This window comes from Alternaria postmessia (genome assembly GCF_024291825.1).
Source record: "Alternaria postmessia strain BMP 2775 chromosome Unknown scaffold_16, whole genome shotgun sequence".
Classification (NCBI taxonomy): Eukaryota; Fungi; Ascomycota; class Dothideomycetes; order Pleosporales; family Pleosporaceae; genus Alternaria; species Alternaria postmessia.
In genome coordinates this window covers 58873-72985 of record NW_026260089.1, presented here as the reverse complement: position 1 = coordinate 72985, position 14113 = coordinate 58873, and the positions used below count along the sequence as shown (strand labels likewise).

The window sequence follows — 14113 nt, the reverse complement described above, 5'->3', positions numbered from 1 at the left end:
AGGTAGGACATGATGGCCTTACAACAACCGCCGACTCCTTCCCCACACTGTCGCGCACAAGCTTTGAACGCTTGGTTCCATTCTATGCTCTTTATCTCGTTATACACAATCAGCGCGTAAAACAAACCGTTTAGCAAATCTCAACTCGCTTTCCTAATACGAGCACTCGACACGAGCAAACGGAACGATAGGCCGATCACGCCAGATTTGGCGGAAAAAAGCTTGAAAATTGTATAAAGACCGCACAAATGTTGTTCTTTTCTAGGCCTTCGTCGACTTTTGCGTCGACATCGCAATGTCGTAATGCACCCACGCTACCGCCGCGACCAGCTACCGCTTCATGTCATTCCCGAGCGCGTTCCACTTCTTCAGAGGCATTCAATCGTCCAAGAGTTCACAGTTTGGTATCCTGGGAGCTTGTTCCCACCGCAAAGCTATCACCACTATCCTCCCCAGCTTCCGTTCCTTCTGCGTCCGCCTCCCATTCTCCACCACCAGAAGAAGAGTCTGTTTCATGGGAGGTCGTCAATGAGGATACCTCAGCGCTGATAGCAGTCCATTCCTACATTCCATCTCTTGAAGGCTTCTCTCCTGCATCCGCAGAATTATCCCGCTCTGACCCCGAGCACACATCGCTATCCGAATTTGACACAGAGGCTTTCCCATCCCATGCCCATCTGTTCCCTTCATCACCAAACGGTACATGGCGTAATGAGTCACTTCACGCGTTAACACACCCTACGGCCGTTGATTACAAAGCGCTGTGTAACAAGCTCCGTGCGTTAGTTGAAGAAGCATCTGACGAGGTTTCTGGAAGAGTGAATCGAGTTTTTGAGGGGTCTGATGTACCGGCAATACATGACAAAGTCTTGAAGATTATACCCTCAGTTTCGATGCCGGATATGAGGGATCTTGAGCGCGCTGTTGATGCCGGGTGTGAATGGGGATGTGGGTTATTGGAACGGAGACATACAAGGAGTAGAGGGCGGGAAGGGTGAGTGAGGCGCAGAAAACCCCTGCAGCAAGGAAGAAACAAGAGCGCAATTAATATGTCTCTAAGTAAGCGCCGGAGTTTGAAGTGGTGCTAGGAAGATTGAATTCCAACATGGTAATACATTAAATATCTTTGAAGGCTACGCAGCCTATCTACATGAAGCGAATATTTCTCTAATAAACCTTTAATCGTCATCTCAAATCTCCTCGCTCAATCACTAATTTTTTCTAAACCGTGGCCATTCCCATTTTCAACTATTCATCTCGGTGAATACTTCCAGCGCGTTGACGCTGGGCAGGATGCGGGTGTGCGAGTGCCTCCTCATCACGAGGGCCGCCAGCACCGCCTTCCATAGGTCCACCAGCCTTCATGCCACTCGGCGTTCCACCGAAGCTGACAAGCACCGAGGGATTGTCTGCCGTTAGGGCATCTAGAACATCTAGCTCGTGTGCTGTGAACCATTTTGGCATCAAGAAAGTGCGTAGCGGAATAAGCGCGGTGATGAGTACGGGAAATCCGATAGCGGCGATAGTTTGCGAAATAGCAACTGTGCATGCGACACCAAAGATCTGGATGCCAATGAAAAGTCCGATCTTCTTGCGGGAGACGGTATTTAGCGGGTTATCGCGTTGGATAAAACGCTTTTCGGACATGAGGTAGAGGGTCTTGGCGACGATACCGTTAGATTCGATTGAACCCCACTGCAGAAGAGTTAGCATGTTGAAGGAACGAGTGGCGGTAGAGGTACGTACACCGACAACGAAGAACACACCGGCGAAGACGGCGGCAGGCATAGTGTGTAACACCGTGAGCAAAGGACCGGTCATAGTACCCCAAATAGCCATGCCCATCAAGAAGTGACTGACACGCTGTTCAACAACGGCGGTAGCCTCTATAAATGGCTTACGGATTTCTCCGCCATCCTCCGTTTTGGTGACTTCAAGTTTCGTTTCGTAAACTGTCAAAGAGTCGGTATGCACAGGTGCTTGCGGTACGAGACCGTTGGGAAGGGGAAGGCCAATAACACCGCCAACAAAGCATGTGCAGCCGAGAAGGAAGAAATCCCAGTGGAAGCCAGCGGGCTTTTTCAGAGGATATTGACGGGCTTGTGCTGTAAGAGATGAAACATTCTATCGTGGTAGATTAGCATGTATCATTTTTGGAACGGGTACAAAACTTACGTGGTCGTAGTAGAAAAGCAGCATCATCAGGAAACCAAATGGCAATGCTGCAAATACCCACTTGACGTCCAGATTCCAGAAGTCAATCACCCAATTCCTGTCCTGCGTCGGCTCAAAGGCGCCTGTAATAGGGACTCGGTACAGGCCAGTATTCTCCAAACGTCCGGGGATGTGTGAGAAGCCGACCCAGAACAAAGTTGGAAAGACGAAGGAATAGTCAGCGAGGATACCACGGACGCCTGGACCAAACAATGTACTTCCTCCAAGCTTCTCGAGGCCGTATACGGAGGCAAAGTAGCAGATGGCGATAACGATGGAAAGGTAGCCGCCATCGAATTCGGAAACTTCGAAGAGGTAAACCAGTTCTTCCACACCCTTGACTATGGATGTGTCAGCTATGTAACTATGTTTGGCTAGTTGCTAGATACGTACTGCAATAGATAATTCCGACATACATGCCGAATGTCTCACTTGAGAAGTCGGTAACATAAGCCATGTAGTCACTAAAGTTGCCGAAGGATACGATCCAGTGGAAGATGGCAGCCCAGATACCGACCCATGCGGTAAAGGCTGGATAGATGGGAGGATCATACTGAGTGATAATGTCGAAGATGGTGTAGTTGAAGAGGGCGATAAGACCAGTGACGCCCACAATGGTGAGAGGTTGGCAAGCGAAGAGGCTGAAGACCATTGCTGCTAAAGCGGAGGCGAAGAGAGCTTCATTGATACCGAAGAACTCGCCAGTTCGGCGGTACATGTCGAGCGTGAAAGCGATAGCAGGTAGAACACTGGATCTGTAAGTACATGTCTTGAGCATTCCACTGAGTAGACTTACTTGACGAAGTACATACGAACTGTACTAGCAAAGACTCGATAGGTAAGTGCATCGGTGATATCACTCCAGTAGTATGGTAATCTGCGTTTGACATCGTGATACATGCCACGTCCGGGTTGTAAAATGCGCCATCTCTGCCATCCTTTCGCGCCCTGGAAGGTGTATGATTCGTGTGTCGCGGTTCTTTCCAATCTCTCCTTGTTACTCGAATCTTTGGCGTCTGACGACTCCATTATGATGAGGGTGGGGGGTTGCACTAATAAAACGACAGATGTGTAAGAGATGCGAAGCCGCACAAATTGAAGTTGAAGGGTACCAATCGGTACAAGTGATATGTAAATAGCTTGATTCAGACCCTGACCGCCCAGTCTATATACGCGGAGGCAAGTCCAATTACAAGACCCGGCGCACTACGATAAACAATGCCATAGCATCGCTTGGCATTTGTGGAGACGGGTTTTCGCCGTTGAGAGACGAACTGCTTGCGCATTGAGTTGTTCGATAGCAACCTTCGCCATCGTAGATACAGATGTACAGATAATTGCGAAAGCTCATCTGATGAGACCGCCTCTGCGCTTTCTGCAATGCTTTGTTGTTCTGTCGCGATAGTCACGTTTTCTGTTGAGGCAACGTTTGGTTGTTCGGTGACGTCTGCCGGAATGGAGAGCATGGAGCATGTAGTTAGTGTGACGGCTAGTTCCCGTGCCATGCTGGGACCACCATCAGCCCTGCGGCTTTTTTCTGACTGCCCAGGCATCATCGAGCAGCATCTTCGATAACCTAGAGCAACGTGCCTACCACGAACCGACTTTGCGACTGCAACCAACGTTCGAGTGGCTACGTGCAGCCGCAGCAATTCTTCTGATTGGTTGAGATATTGTCTGCACGCGCATTCGTCGCCGAGTGTATGACTGAAGCCAAGCACCATACCGCACCTGGTTAAGAGCGTTCCTAATCAAACTCCGGCTTCATCTGCTGCTTGAGCAGAATTTCCATCAATATCGTCACGGTTCCGCGTTCCACCATCGCGGCATATAGAAGCCGTGTACAGTGTTGCGACACTGCGACTTTCGACCCGGATATACTTCGGACAGCTTGTTCAGTCCATGAAAGCTCCGACATTTGGACGGATGCGCCTCTTTCTCTTACCTCACAGACGTCTTGTTACCTCACGCCCATAGCGAATCTTGTTTCGCGTCCTGAGTGGTTTTCATTATACGGAGCTACCTCCGCAGTAATTTTCCTAGTGGACATCGTGGTAGAGCTTGTTATATCACACATCTGCTCGCGGACTGCTCAAGCTTCTTAGCGTCCGGTGTCAAGTCCGCAGATCTAATCAATTTAGCGAGGTACTGTCGAGGCATTCCCTTAAGATGAACGGCCTCCAGGATATCGATGGGCTTTCCGAATGCATCGGTCGGGCCATCCAGGACCATCTTGCCAGATTGAACATCAATATCGCGTGGCCACAGCTCGACAACCTTGACCATCCCATCCTTCGCGTGGAGGCTTTCCTCGAAGAGGCCGATGCGAACCATGCAACAAGAGCGCAGTCCGAGAGGGTCGCGTCGGTACGTTTATGCTCCCACCACACCTAAACTGCTCGTGTGCAGTAGCGTATGCTTACACGTCCGTAGAGAACCGTCGATCTGGCGAGTATGAGAACGCCGGCCCCCACACAAAGTCCAATGCCGGTAGATTCTAACGACTATGAGGAGTCATCGTCGATGGACGAGTCTAATCCCCGGGACGACCCGTACCCATCGGAACAACACTCCCGCGATACCCGTAGAAAAGGTACTGGCGGTCTGAGGGTGTCGCAGAACCAGTCCTCTTTCCAAGAAGATTTGACCGAGCACCAACGCCAAATGCAGGTGGATAGCCGAAGCTTTCCCAAGCGGAAAAAGGTACGTTGACTTCGCCAGGCGATATCGTATTTCCCGCCAATCGCTGGAATCTCATCGAAGAATCATCGGGTTGTTGTTGCATGCCTCTACCAGCGTTCCACGTCCGAAGAAGCTCGTGTCTCTAGGCCATACCAGCACCAGAAAGTATCTTAGAGGTCTTTGGCTGACCATTCGCAGGTAGCGTCTGATAAGTTTGTCTTCCAGCCTTCCACTCTAGACAAGCTTATCATCGGAATTTGGGAGCAAGTACACAGTACACTCAACCTCGACCCGAAAGCTATATTCGAACAGTTCCAGGTATCTCCCAATGGATCTTCCATGGGTGTGGTTCGACAAACGCAAACGGAAGAGCCATCAGCAGCCATTACCACTTCGAACACGAAATCCGAATCCTTCAGTCAGATGAATGTTTTCTGTCGCAAGGTCACACAAGCGAGTCGTGTGTGCCGGTCAATAGAAATGATTGTACAAGCTCGCTGGGTCGAGCTCTTTGAGGAGCAGGTACAATATCGGAGCCAATCGAGGCCTGACCTGTCTACGACAAAGCACAGGAAAGCTGTGTTTATGGAAGCGTGCCAGGACTTCGACTGGTCTGAGTAAGTCCCAATACTTGCCATCGCGCACGGTACATCGCATTCGCTAACCGCCATACGATAACAGAAAGGAATTGCGCAACAAAATGGCCATCTGGCGTGGTTACAAGGAAGTAAAAGACGCAGCGGGTTGGGCTGCACTTGTCTTCGCTGGCATGGGCATTTATCGATTCTGTAAATACCGAGTGGGCTTTGATAAAGATGCGATGCGCCGGCTACGGAACCTGAGAAAACGTCTCGAAGTCGCAGCCGATACCCTACATCCCCACTGGCGCCAGTTGTTGTCGATCGTGGGCGAATCGCAAACCCTCGAATACCCTGGACACCCGCACGATTGGGTTGTTTTTGAGGACGGGTCGGATCCCGTACCCTTGCGCCAAACATATCAGCTTCACGATCCATATTTTGCTTTTGAACACATCGACGAGTCAATCATTGATGAATCGGTCTGGGGATGCGAAGACCCACGATGGACGCCACAATCGAACGCTGTCGCTAGACCAGGTGGAGTGTACATCTGCGCTTTGTGCAACGAGCCACAATCCGACAACCCACAGGACAACTCATGTTTCTGTTTTCCAACCCTTTTTGGTTGTGTAAAGCGAAAGCCACCACCCGTTCAAATTGTCAGGACGCCGGACGGCAGAAATAATGGCCTCGTAGCGTTGACGTCGTTCGATCGGGGAACGGCCGTCGGCGAGCTCGTTGGATTGATAACAAACGGAGTCAGACATCTTGACGTGTTGGACAGTTCAACACCCTTGGCTAATTATCAGATCTGGCAAGGCAGAGCAGGAAATTTCACGCGCTTCATCAACCATAGCTGTAAGCCGAACTCGCAATCCTCCACTTTTACCTGGCTGGACACACAAAGGGTGGTATTGGTCAGTAAGGGGATAGACGCAGGAAAGGAGATTACATTAGATTATGGGGACAAGTATTGGGCTGGGTTAGATAAGAGCTGTCTTTGTGGGGAGAGTTGCTGTAGGTATAAAAGAGATGGACGGGTGAGATAGGCTCTAGGTCGGCAGTTAGCTCTGCAAAGCATCAAAGTATAGCTCCGTCTCCAACAATCGATCGCACCCGTTGTAGACATCTAGGCCATATAACTCGCAAAGTTTTGACCCAGTGCGAATCCGAAAGCAGAAGCTTCCGTAGCCGTATCGATAAGACTAGCGCGATTGATCCCTGCACAAAATTTCGGAGACAACTCGAACTTGAGCCGTCGACATACATGCGAAACATCAACCACAATCATGGCGACCTCCGATTACAGTGATTCTGGTGCATCCGACCAGGAAATTCTCGAGGCACAATCCGGAGCTAGGAAGAGAAGGAGACTGTCGCCGACCGAGGATGTAAGCTCGGCTTCCGAAGCTGAAGTTGTCCAACCACTACCAGTCGCAGCCTCATCAATCTCGCGCATCAAAGCAAAGCAGCAAAACGCGTCGGCAAACGATGCCAAATCCGCCGGATCTGTTGGAACCACACCGAAAACCAATCCTAAACTGGATTTCGCGTCACTCAATGTAGCGCCATGGCTCGTCAAGTCGCTCGCAAGCATGGAGATCAAGCGCCCAACTGGCATCCAAGCCTCCTGTATTCCTGAGATTCTCAAGGGGAAAGACTGTATCGGTGGCTCAAGAACTGGTACAGGTAAAACTATAGCATTTTCGTTACCGATTCTGCAGAAATGGGCGGAGGATCCTAGTGGTATCTTCGCCGTTATTGTCACACCGACCCGCGAGCTCGCGATCCAGATCTACGAGCAAGTGAAAGCAATTTCAGCGCCACAATCAATGAAACCCATTCTGATTACCGGAGGCTCAGACCAGCGCTCCCAAGCCATCGCTCTGGCCTCACGACCCCACGTCGTCATTGCAACACCAGGCCGGCTAGCAGAGCACATCCGCACCTCGGGCGAGGACACAATCTGTGGTCTCCGTCGCGTGCGCTTTGTTGTCTTTGATGAAGCCGATCGTCTACTCGCTCCAGGCAAAGGCTCCATGCTGCCCGATCTCGAGACCTGTTTATCCGCTCTACCTCCCAAGGAAACACGACAAACCCTTCTATTTACTGCCACCGTGACACCCGAGGTCCTGGCACTCAAATCCCAGCCCCGAGCTCCAGGCCGTCTTCCAATCTTCGTTTCCGAGGTCGATACCGAGGATTTAGCAATTCCACCAAGACTGCAGCAAAAGTACCTTCAAACGCCAGTTACGCACAAGGAATGTTATCTTCACGTCTTGTTGAACACACCAGAGAATAGCAAAAAGAGTGTCATTATATTCTGCAATCGTACAAAGACAGCCACGCTCCTGGAGTACATGCTGCGCCTCCTTGATCACCGCGTCACAGCACTGCACTCTGGTCTCAAGCAAAACGATCGTGTGGGTAACCTCGCTAGGTTCCGTGCGCAGGCTGCTAGGATACTCGTTGCTACTGATGTTGCGGCCCGTGGTTTGGATATTCCAGAGGTGGCGCTTGTTATCAACTTCGATGTGCCCCGTGATCCGGATGATTACATCCATCGTGTCGGTCGTACGGCGCGTGCTGGGAGGGTTGGTACGAGTATCACTTTGATTGGACAGAGGGATGTAGAGCTTGTATTGGCGATTGAGTCGCGTGTGGGAAAGAAGATGGATGAGTTTGAGGAGGAGGGTGTTAGCGTTGAAGGCAGAGTCGTCCGAGATGCGCTCAAGCCTGTAACTGAGAAGAAGCGCGAAGCTTTGTTGAGTATAGAGGAGGGCAGAGATGTAATGGGCAAGCGACAGGTGGGCATGAAGAAGAAGCGGGCGGAGTAGACGTAGCGACTCCCAAGATGATCCTAGGGGGTAGAGCTCTTGTATGAATCAGGCGAACATTTTCAGGCTATACTTCGCTAATCACGACACTTGGTTGGTAGTAGATGCAAAAACATATGCTCATTACGCTAGAACGCTGTAAAAACAACAACCTATGCTACTCACGGTGACCCTCTTCTTGGCCTGAATACCGTGTTGAAGTTCTTCTGCGTGACAAACCACGCGTTATGTGTCTTCCACTCAGCACCGGGTTGTTCAAGCTCAATCTCGAATCTACGCAAGAAGCTTGGCACCAGCTTGTAGATTTCCAAGAGGCTGATGTTCTTTCCGATACATGTTCTAGCCCCAGCGCCGAACTGCAACATGGTTCCCTTCATTTCCTTGAGTTTGTCCGGGCTAGCCTCAATCCAGCGCTCGGGCCGGAATGTATTAACGTCTACACCAAAAACCTCGGGTCGACGTTGTACGACCCAGGGGTTACAGCCGACAATCGTGCCACCAGGGATGAATTCGCCGCAGATTTGCATGCCCTGTTTAGGCACGACGCGCTCAAGGATGAGACCAGGTGCAGGGTGAAGTCGGAAAGATTCTTGGACGACAGCGTCAAGATAGGTAAGCTTCTGGGCTTCGGGCCAAGAGACTGTCTTGTCGGAACGAGATTCGATAGTTCCGTCTGCTACAGCGGTGTCGAGCTCCTGCATGAGCTTCAGATATACACGTGGGTGCTTGACAAGGAAATAGAAGACAGCTGAAAGCGAGATGGCTGTCGTTTCCGAACCGGCAAAGACCATAGATGTGCAGGTTGATAGGATGCGGTTGTCGTCCATAAACTCGTGATCATGGCTTGCTTGGGCGAACTTGGAGAGGAGGTCGATACCATGAGGGTTGGCCTTTTCGTCGTCGGAAAGACCGAAGCGCTTGATCTTTTCGACTTGGGTAGCGCGCTCACTGGAGCGGTTCAGGGCGAAGAGGGTGACAGGATGAACACGCTTATCTAGACCAATGCGCTGGGCAAAGAGGCTGATGGGGTTCTTCCATAGAAGACGGTCGAGGATGGGAATTTGACCGACCTAAAGAGATGTGAGTATGGAAATGACCATGATGGCTTCTGCTTGTGAGGACCTACCGGTGCAACGTAGTCGAAGAACTTGCCCAAGAAGCCGATAATGTTGTCCACGTCCTTGTTTCCTTCGACAAAACCCAGTCGCTTGCTCCATGTCAACTCACCGATGACGTCAAAGGCGAAGAATTGCAACCATTGACTGAAGTTGCAGCTCTGCCCAGTCTTGGCAAACATATCCTCGGTTTTGTCGAGCCAGTATGTGAGTGTGGAGCTAACGAGAGGCTCGTAGTTGACGAGCGAGCTCATGGCGAAGGCATTGTTGACGCATCGGCGGTACTTTGCGTGAAAGTCTTCGTCGGTGGTGGAGAAGAGAGAGAGGAGCGGCGCTCCCTTGGACACGGCGCCCTGGACAGGGTAAAAGTCAGACTGGAAGAGTTAGCTATCGTCCAACAGACCTATCTGCATTTACATACCTTGTAGACGCCCTTGTTAAGCCCATAGATGGCTTTGATAGCCTTTGGATCCGCAAAAGACAGAACGTTTGGGCCTAACCTGACAATGTCGCCATGTTTGCGATGCAACGCGAGGTTGGTCCATTGATGGTTCTTCTTTGACACATCCCATAACCGCCACCAGTTGGAATATCCGGCCGCCCAATGTCCTGGGTACTTGTTCAGTCCTTTCCAGTACTTGTTGTTGAGTAGATATGCAATGGTAGTTGTTGCCAGTACAAGCGGCCAGTACCGCACAAGCAGCGGAAGGAGCTCGTTGGCCAGCATGTTGTGTAACCCGATCTAGCTTGTAGCGGGAGATGCGTTCCGGGACCCAGGTAACAGTAGACTCGAAGCAAAGTAAGCTGCGAAATTCATATCTGACACGGTCTGGGGCGAGAGCTCATATAAATGGGAGCCAGCAGTCGGGCCTGTGCCGTCCCCTTCCCGCACTGTCACGCAGCCGTCTCGGAATCGGAGTGGCCATGGTAACGCGTCTGGGTGCTTGCGCAAGATTGTGTTGGTCGGCAGTTGACAGTTGAGGCGTGATATGATGAGGGTGGGTCCGTGGCTGGACTGGAGCAGCTTGGACGGATCGCGTGGGGACGGTAGCTCCGGGGCGCTTTCGCGGGGTAAACCTCGTCAACACAGAGAGCAACCATCGTTAAAAGCTGCCCATTCGCCTCAGAACTCGGTTATCGCGATACACTCAATCTATCCCTCTCCATGCTATTGGCCAACTTCTCCCTGCTGCACCAGACGACACGGTGCTGGAATCATTCCCATACTCCCTTACATCACCTTTCGTACGAGATGGCGCAGCATCGCCAATGTGCTCTGTGCTATTCTGGAACTGCCGACTATCGTCACTTCACAGCTAAACCTTGTGTGAGACGATAGCGACGTTGTGTGGACCTGGGAAGCATCGGCAGTTGTATTCGAATGTCATAACTGCAACTGCCGATATCTTGCACGGAGGAATCAGCGCCGAAGCCTCCGGACGCTCCCTGATACGCGCGTCACGTGTCCTCGGGTCAATATTTGGACCCTCGGTTGTCGTGAAGTGGGCGTCTTCAGCAGCCTTTGGGAAACCCTGTGTTACTTTGCTTTTTTTCTGTTCAAGAAGATCAAGGCACTCTACAACTTAGTGAGTCTTTGCTCACGTCACCTACAGTGGGTGTCTTTCTAGAAAGATCCGCGCGTCATCAGGATCGTCTTCATGAGAACGAATAAGTAAACATTAGTACGTCTCGCGACCGAGCGGAAGCTTCGGTTCCCACGCGTGACAGCGAAATTTGTTATTCGGAGGACCCAGAATCAGCGGCTTGCCGACATTAGCGGTTAACGGTCACTTGCGTCACCATTCCTTTCCATCCTGGATATAAGTAACTTGAAATACAGAGTGGAGCACGTGCAAAGAGAGGCGAAAAAAGATATGTCTTAACGAGATAGAGACAGGGTGATGAAATTACTGGATGAAAGTGAGAGTCAAGCTTCTGTATCGTTGATCTTGAGTAGTAGTACCTACGTAAGTACTTATTTGCCCTCTACAGCTTATCTGATGCAGAACCAGATTAGAGTCATCCTATGTACCCCTACAATGTATACATACAAAACAAACCCACGCTAGAGGCCCGACTAGTACGACATGTAACCACTTGCCCTGCACACTGGTAGTCGTAGTCCATACGCGACTGCTTCGTATGCTTAGTTGCTGCTGAAGCAATTTGGGAAAAGGGAATCGTAGCAGGAACGACTACCGCGATTATTACCGAACCGCCATGGCTACACCGATCAAGGGAAATGAATTGTATAAATCAATGCCACCTAAAACTACACTTCTTACTTTTTTCCATACGTTCTGATACGTGAGAAGCTTGTGAGAATGAGCATGTGTCCAGTACAACCTTCAAAGCCTCGAAAGGAAGCGCTTCCACATGTCTATGTAGCCGCCAAGCTCTGCAATCAGTACATCCTGGATACATTTATCCACCCATGAAGCTTCTTACTACCCACTGTAAAGTGATGAAATGGTGATCTGAGGCATATGATTGTGGTGTAGCCAATGGCACGCCTTGTCCTACAGACAAGGCGGAGCGTAGCTGGACTAGCCGATTGTCCGCCTCGATGAAGCAATACGACCTTCGGTTTCTCTCATGTCTTCGCAAACAAGACAATGTGTAGCCCAGATATTGCGTCCTGTTGGTGGTCTACTGGCGGAACGCACCGACATGAGCCGCGTATCCGTCGTCGTGCATGCCATGATGCCTTTGCTGCTTCGTGACCTGTGAAGACATAGTATGTGCATCGTAAAGCTAATGTATATGATCAGGCTAAGAATTTCGTGGGTCTGGGCAAGATCACTTTCAGGGCTTCGAACTTTCGAAAACTTTTCCAATCCTACCTAGCCATGTTGACGACCAACACCAAGATTGTTCTGATAGCCGCAATAAACCTATTCATTTCCAACAAATGCTACGCACAAGTCTTAAACGACTCGTCCGTACTGGGCTGTTCCCCTCCTGTCAGTACCATCGTCAACAGCGACCTACCATTCAACTCGACGGGTACATTTCGTTTAGACCCGAGCTCAGCATTTGGCGATCCCTGGTATCTTAGCATTATCGTAACCGAAAGACGGGATCTTAACTACGTCCACGGAGACAACTTGGCCTGTGAGTAGAAGGGAACGTTCCTTAGCGTTCCAGATTCACTGACTAGGAACCAGCAAGGCAGTCAGACTCAATACTGCATGTACACATTGCCATCGCTGGATGTGACGAATCAAGAGGAATACGGAAGCTGCATAAAGGTACTGAGTAACGTGTGCATAGCACATGTGCTTTAACCAGACTTCCGAACGTCGATCTCCCAGAAAATTATCGGACCTACGGATATATGAACACGGCCATAGGGAAAGGCGGAGACGATCGAGGGGTTACGATGCCTATGACAGGCATTTTAAGGAATTAGTGCCCATGGTGTTCACCATAAAGGCTCCGGATGGCACTAGATAATGTGGTGGAGGGCAGTCGTGTCACTCCAGAATCTGCCACCAGCCACTTGCGTTCCGGACCTGGGCTCGAAAGAGCCTCGATCTTCATGGCTCTTGTGTCAAGTTTGTCCTTAATTTCATAAACCAGGCCTCGTTCTTTCCTTCTTCCAACGACTAATCCGGATAACTTGCAGTGGTGACAAAAGTTGGAGCCCGGACCAATCTGATGACAATGCGATATGTCTAAATTGAGGGGAAGCTGATATAGGAGAAGAAGCAACATAGTCCGCCTTATGTTGCACCTTGTGGAGATGTGCAAACCCACGTGGGTACAGTGGTTACAGAAAGCATTTTGGCGTCGCTATATCGAACGTAGATTGGAGGAGCGCTGTTTGCAAAAGTCCTACGTAAGATTAGCTGTCGAATTGGCACAAACCGTACAACAGAGATGGTGATGTTGTTGTCCAGGGGTTTGCCAAGTGATGCATCATGCGAAGGGAGCGAAGTGACGAAACTGTTGGAGTAACTACACGCGATTCTGGCATTGAGATTGCAGTACACTACCATCTGGCCGACAGCTTGCTAGACCATTGTCATCTACACAGTCGTCAGTTTTGACTATTCGGTGAAATGCATCATGGCTAATCGCCGCAAGTCATGCATAACTTGTCATATATCGGAGCACTGTACATACTTCTCCGCGGTAGTGCATAGCGACGACGGCTGACGGTATCCGGGCGAGAGAAATATGAGGCTTCGGTGGATACGTCAGCGGCTGCGTAAGAAGGTCTAGATGCCATAGTGTACAAAATAGGAGCGATACTGTTATCCTAGCATGCAAGTCTAGCCGAAACAGCGACCAGTATGGCGAAGCGCCGACAAAGCTCAACAGTTATGCCGTGCATGCGGTCCGCTTGAAAAGGTAATTCAGGTTCCAGGAACATAGCTTGACAAGCGATGACTACCGTTCGTCTGCGGATCATCAGTGGATGCAACCCCCCTTTAGTCTCAACATTGATCGCTGTTTAACCGATGAGGTTGGGGATGACGGGACAGGCATTCCACTAGGAGGACAATCCGATGTCCCCGATGATGATGTTCTGAAGTGTGCATGTTTCTGTAATCTGCAGTTTGGGGGTTCGCGGGCGAGAAGATGGTGTGGTGGATCCAGAGCTACGGTATCCCGAGCTCCCCGTCACCTTGTCAAGGATGATGGGGGCGCGTACCATATCTCAAGATTCACCCCGCCC

At 50.5% G+C, this 14113-nt stretch overlaps 4 protein-coding genes across 4 annotated transcripts; 2 read left to right on the top strand and 2 right to left on the bottom strand.

Annotated features, from left to right (window-relative positions):
• Positions 1 to 1248: 1248 nt before the first annotated feature.
• Positions 1249 to 3243, bottom strand: J4E82_003615 (uncharacterized protein; the record flags this gene model as incomplete). Its single annotated transcript, XM_051729900.1, has 5 exons — positions 1249 to 1695; positions 1747 to 2124; positions 2176 to 2555; positions 2608 to 2963; positions 3011 to 3243. The coding sequence occupies 5 exons, from the start codon at positions 3241 to 3243 to the stop codon at positions 1249 to 1251; spliced, it is 1794 nt and encodes a 597-aa protein (XP_051590224.1).
• A 1140-nt stretch (positions 3244 to 4383) lies between these two features.
• Positions 4384 to 5517, top strand: J4E82_003614 (uncharacterized protein; the record flags this gene model as incomplete). Its single annotated transcript, XM_051729899.1, has 3 exons — positions 4384 to 4581; positions 4648 to 4917; positions 5095 to 5517. The coding sequence occupies 3 exons, from the start codon at positions 4384 to 4386 to the stop codon at positions 5515 to 5517; spliced, it is 891 nt and encodes a 296-aa protein (XP_051590223.1).
• Positions 5518 to 6766: 1249 nt separating this feature from the next.
• Positions 6767 to 8314, top strand: DBP8 (putative RNA helicase; the record flags this gene model as incomplete). Its single annotated transcript, XM_051729898.1, has 1 exon — positions 6767 to 8314. The coding sequence occupies one exon, from the start codon at positions 6767 to 6769 to the stop codon at positions 8312 to 8314; it is 1548 nt and encodes a 515-aa protein (XP_051590222.1).
• Positions 8315 to 8475: 161 nt separating this feature from the next.
• Positions 8476 to 10156, bottom strand: J4E82_003612 (uncharacterized protein; the record flags this gene model as incomplete). The annotated part of the gene is made up of 3 exons (XM_051729897.1): positions 8476 to 9384; positions 9441 to 9803; positions 9851 to 10156. 3 exons carry the CDS (start codon positions 10154 to 10156, stop codon positions 8476 to 8478), a joined length of 1578 nt encoding a protein of 525 aa, XP_051590221.1.
• Positions 10157 to 14113: the final 3957 nt, after the last annotated feature.